Genomic DNA, 16774 nt, shown 5'->3' with positions numbered 1-16774 from the left:
CTTCTAGTATTTCCCGAGCCCACACAAAGCGATAATTTTTGACAAGAGTCGCTTTTGATCTCACCAGTTCAAATCTCTTTCTTAGCGACAACAAAGAATCACTTCTGAGACGAATTGTTGTCATCGGAAGGATCCCTGGGCAAACCGAAAAGGAACACCATCACCAACCATGACGGCGGATCAGGGGTATGGACGCCAATTTGGGCGGACGAGGGAGAATCTTTCGACCTCGGCTCCCGGGCCCAATGGCGAAGGCGAAGCCAGACCTGAGAAGGAGACAACGAGGAAGCCAGCGAAGGACGAGAAGGTTGAGGTCACGCAATCATCACAAGTCTCACCACGACGGTACACCGACCCTTCACATACAGCATCCCCAGTGGCGGCGCCGCTCTCGCGGAACCCATCCGAGACCTCAACAGCATCATCAAGTCCGACCCCCGAAAGCCGGAGATCTCCTTATCAACCCCTCGAGCCCCCAGTTACCAAGACAAGTCTGAGCGAGCTCGAGGTCTCAAAAATCATCAACAACCCAAAGCTAAGGCACGATATCAATTTTGACCCTGAGCTACACTTTAGACCCAATGTGGAAGGCGACAAGGGGCGAAGGAAACACGACCGCGCAAGTGTTTTCTGGACGAATCTGAAGGAACAACTGGTCGAGTTCATTGTGGATCGCCCAAGCTTTTATGAAAAGTACGGAACGGGAGACGATTGGTGCTTGCCAAAGCTTCTGAAGTCGGTCAAGGAAATCATTCAAACTTTGGTACCACAGCGGGACCGCCAGTTTCTGGATGAGGGCCTCAACGTTGATCTCTTGATGCAACAATTTCACCGAGGCATTGCTGATCTTGAGAAGCTCGCCGGGTGGCTCTCACGGGTCCTCAAGTCACACTGCGCACCTATGCGGGATGACTGGGTCGACTCGATGCACAAGCAACTCAGCAACGGAAACCGAAACAATGACGTGGATGAGCTTGTCAATGGCATGCGAAGTCTACTCAGCGTTCTTGAGGCAATGAAGCTGGATGTTGCAAACCACCAGATCCGCTGCCTTCGACCGGCCCTCATTGAGGAGACGACAGCCTTTGAGCAAAAGTTCCTGATGAAGAAGCTCAGAAACCGCAAGATGGATATTGGCGATGCGAAGCCTTGGTACCAGGAGGCAGCTCAGACGTACCCAGCTGGAGCTGGATCCATGTCGTCTCATTTCGGCGACATGGGTGTCTTCTTTGAAGGACTCTCCCGATCAATGCTTCCTTCTGCCGGCGAGAAGCCGCTGCCAGGAACTTTCTTCTTCGACGAGGATCGACTAGGCAGGGTTCGGTCCGACATCCTCGACGCAATCAACCTCGACGTGTGCATGCGCATGTTTGATGATCTTGATCGGGTTGCACGATGCAATCTGGCCCCCGCCTTTGCCAGCCTCGGGTCAGATGACGACCTGCCCATGTCCTTGAGCAAGGACGGTCACGAGTTCAACTTCAACACTCCCCCCTCCATCTCGCGACCTGCAAGCGTTGCTCTTAGCTCGGCTGGTTCGGCTGCGTCATCACCGCGATCTTCCTTGGTCCTCCCTTCGTACCTTGCATTGGATACCAACGAGAGCAAGACCAAGGCCCGAAATGTCCGCGAGTCGCTGGTTGCTCTGCTCCAGCAGGCGCCCCATGATACCCACTACCATGAGAAGTGGCGAAACATGGCCCCCTCGCTGGCCCTCCAGATCTTCCGATTTACCAAGGCACCTATGGAGATGCTCCCTTCGTTCGAAGACAAGCTGACAGAGAACGTTTGCAACATGTCTTCTCCCATGTATCAAGAGATGGAAGAGGCCTACCGCAGCCGACTCTTGTCTGAGCTGGCTACTCGGGTCCGCTACTTCAAGGCACTCTCAGGTGTTTGCCTGTTCTCGATTGCTACGGGCAACCGGGTACCAGTCAGCAGCCGCAGCCTTGACGCTGGACGAGACCGAGAACTAGATGCGGCCATCCGCATGGGTCAGCAGGAGGGAGGCATCGAGGACATTGCTACGCGCATCGCTCATGTCGGCGTTGTTCACTGGAGGATCTGGTCCCGGATGGCCTACATTGACGAAGACGACATGTCGATGGACTAATCTCCCCTCCCTCACCTCGACTGTTGGTTGTTGAACCACTATATCACGCTTATCACCTTTTTAATGGCGACATTTCGCACTCTGCACAATACCCCTTTTTTCTCGTCTCTCACTGGGTCCCGAGCCACACCCAGCCCGGCTGGACCGAATCACAACCTCTTGGCTGTTGTCCCCTGCGAACCTACCTATCTCAGGGAGGGGTAATGGTGTATTCAAACAAAGGGCGGGAATGTTAGATTTTGTTTTTGCTTTTCAATGGTGGCCGGGGTCTTTACACTTTGCTCGGCACTTTGTTTTGCCCCTTTTTCCTCGGCGTTAGGGACGGATGGTTGGTTGGGCGGACGGATAAGGGGGACGGCAGGAGAATGGAGCTCCCCTGATACACGGCGCCTGGGCGGTCGTTGCATTGAAATTCGTCTCGTCATTACACTGTGTTGGCCCTGCATTCTCTACATGTACGGCAGAAGCCGCCCACGCACTGGGGATCAGAATCAGCCTTTTTTTACGCAAGCACTTGTACCACCCTCACTCGCATTTAGATCAGACTCGTTTACACAAGCTCGTTTACTTGATATCCCTTCTGTACATATACGAGGCGCCTTCTGGCATTAGACTAGACAAGGGTTTGAACTGGAATTGAAGCATACAACTTTGTTAATCTCGATGCGGTCACACATAATCAGTGATAGGATTGGACTTTATATCGGTATAGGTGATATGTCTGGGACCTCCTGGAGACCATGTAGCTTGAGAATTATGTGATTCTTCATGTTTCCATGTCGGTTGATTGGTTTAATGTGTTGAGATGATAATGGCAAGCTGGCCACAGGCTAAAGGCCTCAGTTGCATCATCGAGTGTTGTCGCAGGTTAAATGTTGCTCCTGTTGAGTGCCCAAAGGGGTGGCCTGGACCTTTGGTCATCAGAAGGGAGCCACGTGAAGAGACTGGCATGCAAGTGATGCTTCCCACCAAAAGCCACACGCCAAAGAGCCATTCTGCCAACCTGCATTTCGAACCGTGACCAAATCAAGAGGCCCCCCCTGAAGAGCCATGTGCTCGGGTTTTGGCGGGTGCAGAAATATTTTGCGGGCTACATGTATAGACCGAAAGTTAATTTTAGTTTACGCATTTACATGAAGAAGACGACGCAGTTTGTTTTGCAGACTCCTCATACTCTGAGGTCAGCATTATCCTCTTGAGAAAGATGCGTGAAAGGAGTGGAGCTTATATACGGTGGGTGCTCTGGGGAAAATGTTATCAGAGAGGAGTACTAGAAGCACTCTACTGGCTCAATTGGTCTTGTAAGAAATTCCCTGGTAAAATACGAGGAAGAAGAGGCCTGTATCGGTTTGTTCTAGAAGGAAAGCTGTTACGATTGTGTCACCACAAGCCACGAGATTTGAGTTGCGCAGACACTGGGACTGAGATTTTAAACCTTTTATTCCCCAGAATCTCAACGGTCTCTCGAACAAAGGGCCCATGATGTTTATCTGAAACCTTTTTTATTTTTATTAATCTTTATAAAGCCTGTCTCGTGTTTCTTTGGTAAGAACGAGACGGGTTTTTTAAGCAGTAGTAGTGAAAGACCTATGGTAGTCTCTGATTGGCCATCGCATGAGTTGCCAACTTGTATACTTCTATAAGCAATCTCAATCGCTTGCTTTATCCAACCACACAACTTTTGTTCTGCAGAAACTCCACCATGATTCTCCTGAGCTGAGTGATTTTGTTCATATTAACCTCTCCGAGTTGCATGCACTTGCTTGCAGAACCTTTCTAAAGTCTCGGTGCGCGCATGTCAAACTATGACCCCTTTTTTGGGATAGCGTCTCACCAACCCAAAGAGTTGCTTCCAGTCAACAACAGGCTGTCAAATGCATGCAAGAGTGAACAACACAGTCATTGCTGGGGATGGTGCTTCAAATTCTGTCGTTTTCTCTACGATTCCTTGTTCCAAACTTTGCAATGACTCTGCCTTAACGTGTGCAGCCTCCAAAGTCAAGTCGATCTCAAAAACAGACAATTACTTCAAGACACGCCCCCGACCAACGTCACTGATACTTGTCGAAATATCCGAGTTTAAAAAAGACATGACAACTTAAATGCATCCATGGTTCGTCATCTATCTCTTGGGCTGTTGACTATCTCCAGCTCAGACCCGAATAAAAAAAAAAAAAAAACACCAAACCTCCTTCTCCCATCATCCTAGAGGAAGCTCGTATCGACTACTTCCCGCCCAGGTTTTTTTGGTCATTGATTCATCCCCCATATAATAACTCCCAGTATAATCTGTATGTATGTAAACCTCCCCCATCGAGCTTCAGCATTTACTCCCAGCCACGCCATATCTCCAAGACAACAAATCCGACTCCTCATCCGTTGAGGATAATGTTACAAGAAACAGAACGACAGAAATGGGGCCGACGATGGCCCATAACGATCACGACATCCATGGCGCACACAAGACAAGACAGTGTTGTACAATGAGGGCCATCGCCTGGCTCGACGGCGTCCTCAGGGACTGAGCTTCTCTGGTTGACCATGTACTCATGGTGGGCTCAGTGAGTTCTTGTCAGACCCCGGGGTACGCTTTAGCTTTGCGAGCTCTTCTTCAAGCTGGCGGTATCTCGCACGCTCCTCCTACACACATTGTTAGTCAACCATGGCAAACGGCATCATGCAGCGAGGACAACACGTACCTTCATGTTCTCCTGGAACTTCTTCCTCTCTTCCCTCATCGTGGCTCGGAACTGCTCGCTCAGCATAGACGCTCCTCGGCCAGTTCCGCCCGTAGGGGGTATCGCCTTCAGACGTTCGCTATCCAACTCCTCCTGGAGCTTGCTGATCTGCTCGTTTGCCTTTTCCATTTCAGACTCGAGTCGCCCACGCAGCTTCATCAACTCAGTTTCAAGGCCAGACTTTGTCGACAGGACGTCTTCAAGCTTGTTCTCAAGCACAATCTTCTCGCGCTCGGCACTCAGCGTCTCCTTTGTCACTTCCTCTAGCTCCTGCACGGTTCCAGTGAGCTCGTTCTTGAGTCTTGTGAGCTGATTCTGGAGCTTCATCACCTCTCCGCTGGTCTTGATGGCGGCAACGTCAGCGGCACGTTCCGCGCGTGATCCGTAGGCGCCGTCCAGCTCGGCCTGGGCAATGGTGAGTTCCGTCTTCATCTCGACGAGGTTCATGTTAAGAAGCTCGAGTTCGTCCTCCTTGACCTTGAGCGCCTTCTTCTTCGCTGCAATATCCTCTTTCTGTGTGCTCACTTGCTGCTTCAAGGAACGGGCAGACTCTTCCGCATTGTTCTTCAGCCTGTTCGTCTCGTCGAGCTGTGCGTTGAGCGCATCGATTACAGAATCCACGCTAGTCAACTGGTTGCTGGTAGTTTTGCTCGAAGACTCGGCAACAAGGAGGTTTGCCTCGACCTGCTTCAACTCAGCCTCAAGGGCCGCAATCTTCTGGTTGCGTTCCTCAATCTGGGCCTGGGCAGCTCCGGCGGCTCCAGCGGCTCCAGCCAAGTCAGACTGGAGAAGCTCCATATCAGACTCGAGGTGGGCGACCCTAGCATTGCGCTCCTCGAGTCGAGCCTGTGCATCACTAGCCTTCTGTAGCTCAGCTTCAAGGGCGGCAATCTTGGCATTATGCTCTTCGGTCTGTCCTCGGAGAGCGTTGGTCTGCTGGGTTTCGGCCTCGAGGATAGCGATCTTGGCATTACGCTCCTGGACCTCTTCTTGAAGAGCGTTGAGATGCTCAACTTCGGCTTCCAGGATAGTAATCTTGGCGTTGCGCTCGTCAAGCTGATCTCGGAGGAGATTAGCCTTCTGGATCTCTGCTTCCAGAGTGGCGATTTTGGCGTTACGCTCCTCGACTTCGTCTCGCAGAGTGTTGAGTTGTTGGGTCTCAGTCTGGAGTGCGGCAATCTTCTGGTTGCGCTCCTCAATCTGGGCGTTGGCGGTCTCGAGGTATTCCAGTTCAGATTCAAGCGCAGCAATCTTGCTTTCACGGTCCTCGATCTGGGACTGAGCAGCACCTGCAGCCGCCGCGGCACCAGCAAGATCGGCCTGAAGCCGCTTGAGATCTGCTTCCAGGTCCGCAATCTTCTCGTCGCGCTCTTCAACCTGAGCGTGCGCTGCACCAGCTGCGCCAGCCGCTCCAGCCAAGTCAGTCTGGAGCCGCTTTACATCAGCCTCAAGAGCTGCAACCTTCTTGCTGTCCTCCTCAGACTCGGGCCCACGGCCGATATTGTTGGTGGAAAGCATGCGAGCGTTCTCGAGTTCCTCCAGTGCCTCAGAGAGCATCGTCTGGGCGGTCATGGCGTCTCTCTCGGCGCGGGCGAGTAGAACCTGGGTCTCTTCTAGCTCCTCCTGTCTCCTCTGGATCTCCTCGTCCTTCTCAGCGTCAGACTTGTTGTTGAGCTCACGCTGCTGCTTGATTTGTCGCTTGAGCACCGACTTCTGGTCCTTGAGCGTGGTGGCCTGGGAATAGAGCCATTGAACACGGTTCGAGAAGCCAGAAATGGTGAAGGGCTCATCCACATCGAACTCGTCGTCGGAAATCTCTTCGTCTTGGTAACCCTTGTCCATGCGAGCTCTCCGCCGTTCCTCCTTTTCCTTCTTAATCTTGGCAAAGCCGGATTGCATCATCTCCCATAGACCCATCAAGACCCTTTCTACTTGGTCATTGTCCTGACCAGGTGGCATGACAGCTGAAGCTGCCCGCACAGCTCGTTCCAGCTCCGAGTCGGCAGCTCGCAAGGCATCCTCGAGATAGGCGAACTGCGCATCGGTATCACCCTTGGCTGACCGAGGCGCCATGGGGTAGTCGGGATCCACCGTCAGGAGAAGTTCTCGCACTTGCTTGATCAACGCCTCGATCCGTTGTTCAATCTTTTCGTCCACCTTCCCATGCTCATCCGTCGAGTCTTGCTCAGCTTCAATAGCAACAAGACCCATCTCCAGGTAATCCATCTGATTCCTGAGCATCTCTCCAGGCTCCATTCCTGGAACTCCAAACGGCGGCTCCAGATACTCGTCGTTCTTGGAGGGGTTGAAGCGAACGATGGCGTCCCGCAATGAACCATTGAGGTTCTCCAACCGTGTCTCCATATCAGATATCGATCTGACCAAAGTGTCCGTTTGGCCCCTTAATTGTGTGTTCTCATCTCGCATCTTCTCCATCTCTTCCTTGAGCTGGTTCTGTTCCCTGATTGGCGACTTGAGGGGGATCTCAATAGCATTCTGGCGAGGTTGTCCCCTTGAAAACTCGTCCATTTGACCAAAACCATAGTTGTCGTTGAAATAATTGTCGTCGGCGGGATGGTCCATGCTGTTTCGGGTATAAGTATATAGGCTCTCTGGGCTCCCAGGCATGCCGTTCACAGGTTGGTTCGGTGGTGTTTGGCCCTTCTTCTTGGAAACCTTGTGCGTCAACTGGAGGATACCGGCCGTGTGTTCCAGGAGACGCCGTTGAGGTTCCATCAGTCGTTTTTCGAGATTGAACAGCTCGGCAGCCAGTTCTTCACATTTCCGCTCGCTCGCCTGTCGTTCAGCCTCGGCCTCCTTAGCACGAGCATGGTCGCCACCACTATTCCGGCCCAACAAGCTCCTCCGTCTCCCTTCTATTTTCCCAGGGGAGTATAGCCTCGCCATGGAGATGGCAGCATCGCGGTATTTCGATTGGATGGTCAAGTTCTGTCTCGTCGACTCAACTCGCTGGGTCAGGGATTGACATTGCTTCTTCAGGTCGTCCACCTCCTCCTGCGACAGGATCTCGAATTTCTTGCTGTCGGAGAGGGCCGTCTCGGTGAGGAGATGTACTTGGATCGGGTCTTTGAGGTCGACTAGAACGGAGCTCTGGGGGCGATCTGGGTTCATCTGCAGGGAGTGAATGTGTAAGTGGTCAAGTCGAGAATTGGCGTGGTTCCACGTGTCGAATCACATACTGGATTATAACGAGGGTGCTCCTTCTCAAAACCAGTGAGGATGTCTTTACGATATCCTTCCACAAGAGTCTTGCCGCTGGGGCTCGGGGCCGGAGGCGACAGCCTGGAAGGGCCGTACCCGTAAGGGCTCCGGGGAGCCTCTGGCGCGTACGCATTCATGGTTGCAAGGCTCAATGTCGCGTCGTCGTCTCGGTCAGCAAAACATGAGGGAGGAAACAAGGCGGTTTATAGGACTAGGCGATGGTAACAGCGGCCATGGGGATTGAGTGGCTGGTCGAAATAAAAAGAGTTCGTTCGGACTCGTCAGTGGTTGACCGGCCGCCGGGCTCGCTTGGGACTTGACTGGACGGGGGGGTTGATGAGGTCGGATGGATGTAACAAAGGGGCGTTTGCGCTGGGACGCCTCTTGGTCTGGACAACCGCAGAAACTCGAGAATGATACTTTCAGAAACTCTCGATAGATATCGGTCAAGCGTTCGCAGAAAAGACGCAGGAACAATGCAGATACTGGGGGAGAGAAAAGGAGAGGTCGGGGGGTTGTCCACTTGAGTCCAGCCCAGGAAAAAGGAGGCCCATCGCCGTCCTTTTGGCTAGTGGACCCGGGACCCTCCAGAAGGGACCTGGAAGCTGAATTGCAGCGCTTGGAGCTAGGTTCTGACGAGCCGCAGTTGGGTACGTACTTTTACACCCCAGCGTCCACCAGGGCGGCTGGGAAGGTGCCGGGGGGCGCACCCGCGTTCTTGGGCATGGGGCATTGCCGCATTGGACACAGGCATGCGGGTCCTAATTTACGTGCTATTCTGTATTCGGAAATAGGTATAATGATGAGGTGCACGTCTCGCTGCGTTTAATGGACCATGATGGCATCCAACACAAACGTACGGACCACGAGTTTTCCATGCGTGAATCCCATCCCGTGGCTGAGTTGTTCTCTAGTTTCATCCTGCGCGAATGCCCTCACATCCTTCTCGTGGACAATTTTTATTTTTAGCCGTCACCGCTCCCCGATCGACTACCAGCGCCATCATGGCTGTGTGTGTCGCCAATCTTTGCTATGCAATGTATGGATGCTGACAGGTTATTTGGCGGTGGCTGACGACGCCATGGCTATTCCCCCCATGACAGCCTCTTCCCACGGATTGATTGCAGGGAACGGTAGTCCGTCGGGCCTAGATCCAGATCTGTGGACGGCTGAACACCATCTACAAGCTCCAGTGACGGCTCCCAGACACTCAAAATGTCATACGCACGTTGGGCTGAGACATTGCACAACAGGCACGCGCTTGGACATGCATGCCCGCACCGCACGTCCCGCGATTTCACGGAGCATTATATGTACGGAGCTTTAGATGGTTGCCAGGCCAAATCATGTTGCATCTCGTCATGGTATCAATGCCAACTTTTTGGATCCTACAGCACCTCTCGGACCTGATCCATAATCTGCTGCCCCATCGTCCTTCGCCTCTCCGCCTGACCCTCTGCCGCACCTTGGGCACCAGTTGCGACGGCCGATGTCGTCGTCTCGCCCTCGAGCCGACGTCGCAGACCTTCAAACTCGGCACTCCGCCTCTGCGTGCTCAGCCCCACCACCCAGCCCGGCACCCGCCAGCGCACGAGGGCAGCCGGAAGGAGTCCCTCCCGCCACGAGTACCCCAGGACCCAGCCAATGACAGCCCCCAAGAGTGATCCCGGCCATTGCAACAAAGCGAGGTGCAATGTGATAGCATACTTGTATGACTTGTCCGAGAATGTAAGGCCGACAAAGGGCTCGTCAGTGGGTGGCGCCTCGGACGTAGCAACACGGTATTTGTACATGTGCGGGACCATAGCATGATATTGGGCCAGGATGGCAAAGATGATGGGTGTCGGGCCAGCCGGCATGTAGTTGAACCACCCCGCGGTAAGAGGTCGCAAGACGATTGAGACGAGGGGCGGGAGCAATGTGGTGAGGAGGAACGTGACTATCAAGAAGGACTGGTCACAAGAATGTTAGCTGTCATTTCACCGGGAAAGAATACGAGGAGGCGAAAACTGACGGCAAACTTGCGAGAACCCCACATGCGCTCGACGATACGCAAATTATACAGAGACATGGCTGCGAATAGGACCTCGGTCGAATTGGTGTAGCATAGCTGATAGGCCAGTAGCCTCCAGAGCTGGCGGTAGCGCCATATGTGTGTGTCGATGATGATGTAGAAGTAGTGCTTGACGTCGAGGACGCTGGCGAGGATGGAGCCAGCGATGAGGCAGAGCACCCCAAGCCGGGTCACGGGAGCGTTAGTAAAGGACATTGCTGGCACGCAGGGCTACTGGTGTTTCGAATGGTTAAGGGTTCATGCTGTCGCAAGAGGTTGGGTTGTCGGGGAGGTCCCGGAGGAAGCGCAATGTCGTTTCTCCAGGACAAAGTTGAAAGCTAGCTTTCGCGGGTTCAAGTAAATGCAGCTACGTGTGAAGCTAGGTGGGTGCGAAAGGTGGCATCTATCGATCACGTGCAGCTTGGTCCGGGTAATTGTGGGTCTGACACCGAAGCCCCGCCTTCATGCCGGTTGACAGCTCCGCCAGCCCCGGGGTTGAGAGCCGGAGGCGGGCTTGAGTTGGGTTGGAATGGACTTTGTGTCATTGATGGCGGTAGTGTCAAAGGAGAGGTTAGGAGTTGGATGGAATCATCTCAAGCGCTAGTATAGCAGGAAAACTTACATGAACCCTAGTTATCCAGCCAGTTCGTCCAATGTGGCTTTGCAATATGACATGTCCTAAAAAGGCAAGTTTGATAGGATAATCAGAAAGAGGGTTGGCGGGGGATGTCGTGGTATTGGATCTTGTGCCCTGGTAGGTCCATGATTCTAAGTGGTGAATAGTGCTGACTTTCTTCCTTATTGGGAGTGGCGCGCTGTTGTGTAGCGATGACAGAACAAGTCGGGATTATTCCAAGTCAACTACAAACATACACCATCAAAGAAACTACTGAAGGAATCATCATTTGAAATAGGTCATTGACAAATCATTACCGCTGCATTCGGTTTAAGACTCTTCCTGGAGATAACTCGGATAACCTACCCTGGACCCTAGAGCCGGCCATCGACGTAATCCTTGGCGCTACAACGTCACGCACATGCACAAGCGACTTGGGACCAGGCCAACCCGCGTCTAGGCTATCCTGACTCGGCGCTCGAAGCCAAGCGACGGGGGGAAGCTCATCATCTTTGTTTAATGATGCTCCGTTGAAGCTGCCATTTTCCTCAACAACTCTACTAAACGAAGAAACGGTTAAGCAGGGGCTCAAGATGCAGGCACAAAAACTCAAGGTAGCATAGCATCTGTCAACCAACTCTAAATCCCCTCTTTTTTCACACAGTCGCACTCAACACCCTCCCCCCATCAACACAAGACGGCCACACCGGCACCAACCCTCCCTCCACCAGAGCGGCTCACGCGGCATTGTCTTGTCTCTTTTTCTTGACATCCGCCGATCCGACCCCTAAAAAAACTGGAAAATAAATAGAAAAAAAAAAGAAGGGGAAAAAATGCCGCTCGCCAACTTTGGTACCCTGGTCCTCCACCACCTCGTCTTCGTCGCCCACCTGGCCTACTTCCACATCGCCTTTGCCCACATGGAGCCCAGCGCCCTCGTGGTCCTCTACTGCGTCTCAAAGCTGCTCGCCCGCCGCGCCGACGACATTGACGGTCCGCCTCCGGAATGGCCCCCTCCCGTCATCCAATGGTAAACTCCGACCCCTCGTTCCTGTTGGCCACGGGCTACGAGTCCCCCTCGGAGGAGAACCCGCCCTTCATCGCCGGCCCCGGCCATGCTACCCCGGTTCCGAATGACCGTCCCGTCGCCGTGACGCGGCCTCCCCTTGTCCAGCGGCCGTCGTATATCGCCGCTGCTGCTCCGGATGACCACCGCCGGAATCCCACTCGCATGTTGAATAACGCCTCTACTCCAACCTCCAACAGCTTGAATCATGTCATGGCCATTGCGGAAAAGTCGCCGGTTACGCCAAAGGTCGGCATCCGAGATCGCATTGCGTGTCATAGATGGACCTACTTCACCATGGTACGCCTCCTCCCTCAAGTGCTTATAATCTTACCAAAGCTTACACTTTCAAGACCATGTCCACCGGTGGCGTTGCCAACATCCTTCACTCACGTAAACCCACACCAAACGGTACAAGTATCACTTACACGTCAGCTTGCTGATCCTCACTAGTCAAATGGGACACACCCTGGATCCGCGGCATCGGTCTCTTCTTCTTTATCCTTAACCTTATTCTCTTCGTCACCAATCTCATCCTCCTGTCCATTCGGTTCCATATCCGTCCAGGGAGCTTCACCCATTCGTTCACCGACCAGGTTGAATCGCTATTTATCCCGGCATCTGTAAGATTTCCCACTCTTTCTCGTTTCACTTGGATCGACACTGATCTGTTCGTGATAGGTAGTCTCGTAAGACAACTAAACATATATTGGACTCACGTGTACCCTCTAACGCCCTCAGCATCGCAGTGATACTCATCAACACATGTCAATATGGCATCCCCAATACCGGCATATGGCTCCTCCGCACTATGGAGCTCATGTTTTGGATCTACGCCGCCCTGAGCGTCGGTGTCAGCGCGTTGCTGTACCTCATCCTCTGGTCGACGTTGTATGTGCTCCTAACAATAGTCCAAACCTCGTCACTGCCATGATGGGCACACTGACAGAAGTTCCAGAGTCTTCCCGGTCCATACGATGACACCAACATGGGTCTTTCCCGCGTATCCCCTACTCCTCAATGCTCCCTTTGCAGCAAACCTCATAGCTGCCGCGCATGCATCTGGCCATGCCTTGTCGACTAACACCACGGCAATGGCTCTCGGTGCTGCTGCGATCCAGGGAACTGGATGCTTGATCGCATTCATGATCTCTTCTGCCTTCATCTACCGTCTCATGACGCAGAAGCTCCCGCGGGATACGCAAAGGCCCGGCATTGTAAGCGCCCTCAACCCGACTTGTTTGAAGTTGTCTAACTTTTTGCTAGTTCATGTCTATTGGTCCGTACGGTTTCACCGCCGCCGGTATAGGTGAGTTAAGCATTGGCCCTCACCATAGAAACACTCTAATTCTTCTAGCCCAACTGGGAAACCAAGCAGAATCACTTCTACCGCCTGACTTCCTGGACACTCCACAAGTTGCCCCAATCATCAAGGTCGTTTGCATCCTCGTCAGCCTCTGGCTCTGGGGCCTAGCCATGTGGTTCTTCCTTGTCTGTGTCGGCGCACTGTGGAAATATGTTCGTGCTGGTAGTAGCATGCCGTTCCAAATATCCTGGTGGTCCTTTGTCTTTCCAAACACTGCTCTCGTGTGTCCCCTATCATTGATCATTGTTACGCATCACTGACCCCTTTTGTAGGTCACGGCCACTAGCGTCATGGGAAACATCTTTCATAGCGATGGTCTGCATATCTTTGCATGCGTCATGACCATCGCTATTGTAATTGTATGGGCTGTCGTCTTTGGGAGAATGGTGTGGTGTCTAAAGGAGAAGCGACTCCTCTGGCCTAAGAATGAGACGTAAGTCTCAAGGGTTTTAATTCTCTGTACTATTTTTAATACTTCTACTTGGATCTTCTGTGACCTTGTAGAATTAGATTTTGGCTTCCCAAGCGGTGGCCCATGACAACAGTCACATGGCGTTCAGGGGAATCATGCAAAAGGAGGGTTAATGAGGGATGGTTCTTGATTCGATCCTTAATAGATGGCGTGTAACCAATGCATTGGTCTCTATCCCACAACAGACTACGAGTAATCCCCTCTAACGCTATCAACCATGTATATCTGGTCTTTACCGCTGCCGCTCTTCTATTCTTACAAGCCAAGACCTGAAATGAAATGGATGCGATCCGCTCCCATGGAAATCCTTAAAACGCCTTGCAACTCCATGATAATATTTGCGCTGTCATCCAATAGAGGACTAGGGCCTGCGATGCGATCATCTCTACAACTTCGCTCGCATACTCTCGCCAGTAGATGCGTCCAGATTCACGGTGACCTCGCCCGTCTTCTCGCCGTGGCCAAAGAAGATGACCTGAACAGTCAGGTCGTCACTGGGAACCGTCAGTCATGATACCTCAGTATAGGTAACAGATACAACTTACCGATATCGTCGTGAAAAGGGAGAAGGCAATGTGAGCAAGGCACAGACCTGCTCATCGTTGGTGCCGCCAAGGGCATTCCTGATAAGATGCGTTGCCACGTTCTTGTCCTTGACCACAAACCGATCCTTGGCATCAGGGTCGATACCCCACTGCTGGAGGCGTATCGGCGTCTTGTTGCCGTCGGGGCCTGCGGTCTTGCTCTCCTCAACGGGTAGCGGGGCCTTTGATGAGCCAAAGATCTTGTTCCAAGCAGCGTCGAACTGGGTGCTGGATGAAGCCTGTCCCTGGGTCTCAATCCACTTGCCCACAAGACCAACAACCTCCTCGTTGGTCAGCATCTCCCAGAGACCATCGGTGGCCAAGACGAGGAAGTCGCCCTTTTCGGGATTAACCTTGGTGGTGGTGACGATAGGCTCGGCTGTGACGTAAGGGGGAGTCTTCAGAAGAGGCGACGGACTACGTCCAAAGAAGTTCTCACGCAACTTCCAGGCCACATCTCTGCTCCACTTGTAGACGGCATCACCAAAGGCACGAGAGGGCTCGAGGCCGCCGAGGACACGGCCATTGCGGATCACGTTTTCCTCTCCAGGGTGCTCCTTGCGCATGCGAGCAACCTCTTCGGGGTTGCTGCCCGTCTGGTCCTCCGACAGGGCCGTAGCAGTCCACTTTCCATTATCTGACCGACGACCCAAGACGGCTCGTGAATCACCAGTGCAAGCAACCCGAAGAAGGTTGCTGCGGCTGTCGTAGAACGAAAGCAAGGCGCACGATCCGGACAGTGCAGGTTGCAACAATTCGGCGGCGACGGTTTTGGAACTAGCCTTGAAAACCTTCTCGACACTCTTGTGAACGATCTCGTTGTCCAGGTTGGTGAAACCAGTCTTGATGGCCAGGCTAACCGCATCCTCCGAGGGAAGGTCTCCAGCAGCCTTCTTATATGTGTCATTGAGCTCCCGCGCAACATAGTTGATCAGGCTTTCTCTCAGAGTCGCCGACGTAGTCCATCCTCTAAATGAGTGTAAGTATATAGTCATGCTTTCAAAGCCTTGCGCAATGTCAATTGTCATGTTGAAACTCACGAGTGACCATCAAAGACACCCCAGAACATCCAGTCACTGCTGTCAGTCTCAGCACCCGCGGACCTGTTGGGAACCTCCACGATCTTCTCGGCATGGTCGTCCTCAATAGGGTCGTTGCTGGGTAGCTGAACCACATCGTAGCGGGTGACACCGTGGCCTCGGTTGACGGAGAAGGATTGCTCAAGACGTCGCAGCTTATCGGTGGCCTGCTCCGGGGTGAGCATCTCGACGATGCGACGACCGTCGTCACGTGTGGCCTTGGAAATGGGACCCTCGCCAACAATAGTACCCTGTCGGAGCTCGTCGGCGCCCACTACGAGGACGGTTCGGGTGGGCAGCGCATCAGCTGTCTGAGTCGAAGTGAGGACGTTCCTGGAGGCGGTGGCCGAACTTGGTGCAGCGTTAGAGTCGTTGTAGGAGTACCATGCACCGTATCCGACGACGAGACTGGATACGAGAGCGAGGGGCAGGCGGCGGAAGTACATGGAGGACCTCAACGGCGTGGTATTTGCTGGGTTGCGACGGGCGCGGCGAGCGTGGGCGCTGGCGGTGGACCTGGCCTGAGCGAGCGAGAGCGACGAGATGGAGAAGCCTCGGCGCGGCGTGTGGGAGAGGGTGCGGACGGCAGAGAGAGACGTCGTCCGAATGGCTCGAACGGCGACTCGATTCATCTGGGCGGCTGGAGCTTGTGGTAAGCTTGGCCTGAGATGTAAGAAGAGGGCGAAGAAAGAATTAATGGATAAAGCTGTAACCCAAGAAATAGGTTAGGATATTGTCGGTCAAAGACTCGGCAACAGCGATGAGATGAGAGAAGGGGAAGCGATAGAAGAGGAGGCCGTGATGAATCGAGGCGGACCCAGATGCAGGCGGCGACAGCTGCTCCGTGGTGGGTCCCCGATTGCGCTATCTTATCTCGACCTTTCCCTTCTGGTATTAACTGTAAAGTTGAACGACGTCGAGGATCAAAGACTTTACCATTGCGAACCTATCGACCTTTTCATCTGATCTCTTCCAGGCAAAGACTGCAGTTGTTGCAGACGAAAAGAATATCTGCCTGACCAACTCCCCGTCGCGAAATATCCCGAGCTCTCGCATGCCCTCAAGGTCACACCCTCGCTCACTTGATCCAACACTGTCCCGCCTGCGTCGCCTTCTCAGCTGCACGTGAGCCAACGGAACAAGCACCCGACATTCTCTGAACCTGGTTTCCCAGTTGTTGCTTGTTATTCTTTGTGTGAGCGTGTGTTTTGTCTCAGACCGACTTCTGCCGGCCATACTCATCCAGGCATCTTAGGTGATCCTACTTTGTTCGTAGTAGGTGCCGACCTCGGGGTTCATCCTTGGCCTGTGAGCTCCGTCTTGCCGACCCCGGATTCTCACATGTTAGTTAGGCTCCGTTCACACCTCACATACGGATACACCCTTCCATCCATTTCATTAGCCTCTATTGCCATCACTTACAAAATTCTATCTACGGATGAATATCTGATTTTTATTCAACAGC

General features: G+C 53.1%; 5 protein-coding genes across 5 annotated transcripts; 2 read left to right on the top strand and 3 right to left on the bottom strand.

Moving 5' to 3' along the window:
* Positions 1–169: 169 nt before the first annotated feature.
* NECHADRAFT_38663 (uncharacterized protein) lies at positions 170–2113 on the top strand (the record flags this gene model as incomplete). The annotated part of the gene is made up of 1 exon (XM_003051980.1): positions 170–2113. The coding sequence occupies one exon, from the start codon at positions 170–172 to the stop codon at positions 2111–2113; it is 1944 nt and encodes a 647-aa protein (XP_003052026.1).
* Positions 2114–4205: 2092 nt separating this feature from the next.
* On the bottom strand, positions 4206–8210 carry NECHADRAFT_59892 (uncharacterized protein; the record flags this gene model as incomplete). The annotated part of the gene is made up of 4 exons (XM_003051531.1): positions 4206–4753; positions 4813–5721; positions 5866–7983; positions 8052–8210. The coding sequence occupies 4 exons, from the start codon at positions 8208–8210 to the stop codon at positions 4661–4663; spliced, it is 3279 nt and encodes a 1092-aa protein (XP_003051577.1). The 3' UTR covers positions 4206–4660.
* Positions 8211–9461: 1251 nt separating this feature from the next.
* Positions 9462–10342, bottom strand: NECHADRAFT_78787 (uncharacterized protein; the record flags this gene model as incomplete). The annotated part of the gene is made up of 2 exons (XM_003051530.1): positions 9462–10025; positions 10088–10342. 2 exons carry the CDS (start codon positions 10340–10342, stop codon positions 9462–9464), a joined length of 819 nt encoding a protein of 272 aa, XP_003051576.1.
* A 1233-nt stretch (positions 10343–11575) lies between these two features.
* Positions 11576–13919, top strand: NECHADRAFT_78786 (uncharacterized protein; the record flags this gene model as incomplete). Its single annotated transcript, XM_003051979.1, has 11 exons — positions 11576–11772; positions 12009–12108; positions 12162–12219; positions 12262–12431; positions 12490–12497; positions 12550–12699; positions 12767–13025; positions 13075–13117; positions 13166–13395; positions 13447–13607; positions 13832–13919. The coding sequence occupies 11 exons, from the start codon at positions 11576–11578 to the stop codon at positions 13917–13919; spliced, it is 1464 nt and encodes a 487-aa protein (XP_003052025.1).
* A 112-nt stretch (positions 13920–14031) lies between these two features.
* On the bottom strand, positions 14032–15941 carry NECHADRAFT_38804 (uncharacterized protein; the record flags this gene model as incomplete). Its single annotated transcript, XM_003051529.1, has 3 exons — positions 14032–14140; positions 14192–15199; positions 15271–15941. The coding sequence occupies 3 exons, from the start codon at positions 15939–15941 to the stop codon at positions 14032–14034; spliced, it is 1788 nt and encodes a 595-aa protein (XP_003051575.1).
* Between the last annotated feature and the right edge of the window lie 833 nt (positions 15942–16774).

This window comes from Fusarium vanettenii (assembly GCF_000151355.1).
Source record: "Fusarium vanettenii 77-13-4 chromosome 4 genomic scaffold NECHAsca_3_chr4_2_0, whole genome shotgun sequence".
NCBI lineage: Eukaryota > Fungi > Ascomycota > Sordariomycetes > Hypocreales > Nectriaceae > Fusarium > Fusarium vanettenii.
Note: the sequence above shows the minus strand (reverse complement) of the source record. Positions and strands in the feature narration are given on the sequence as shown.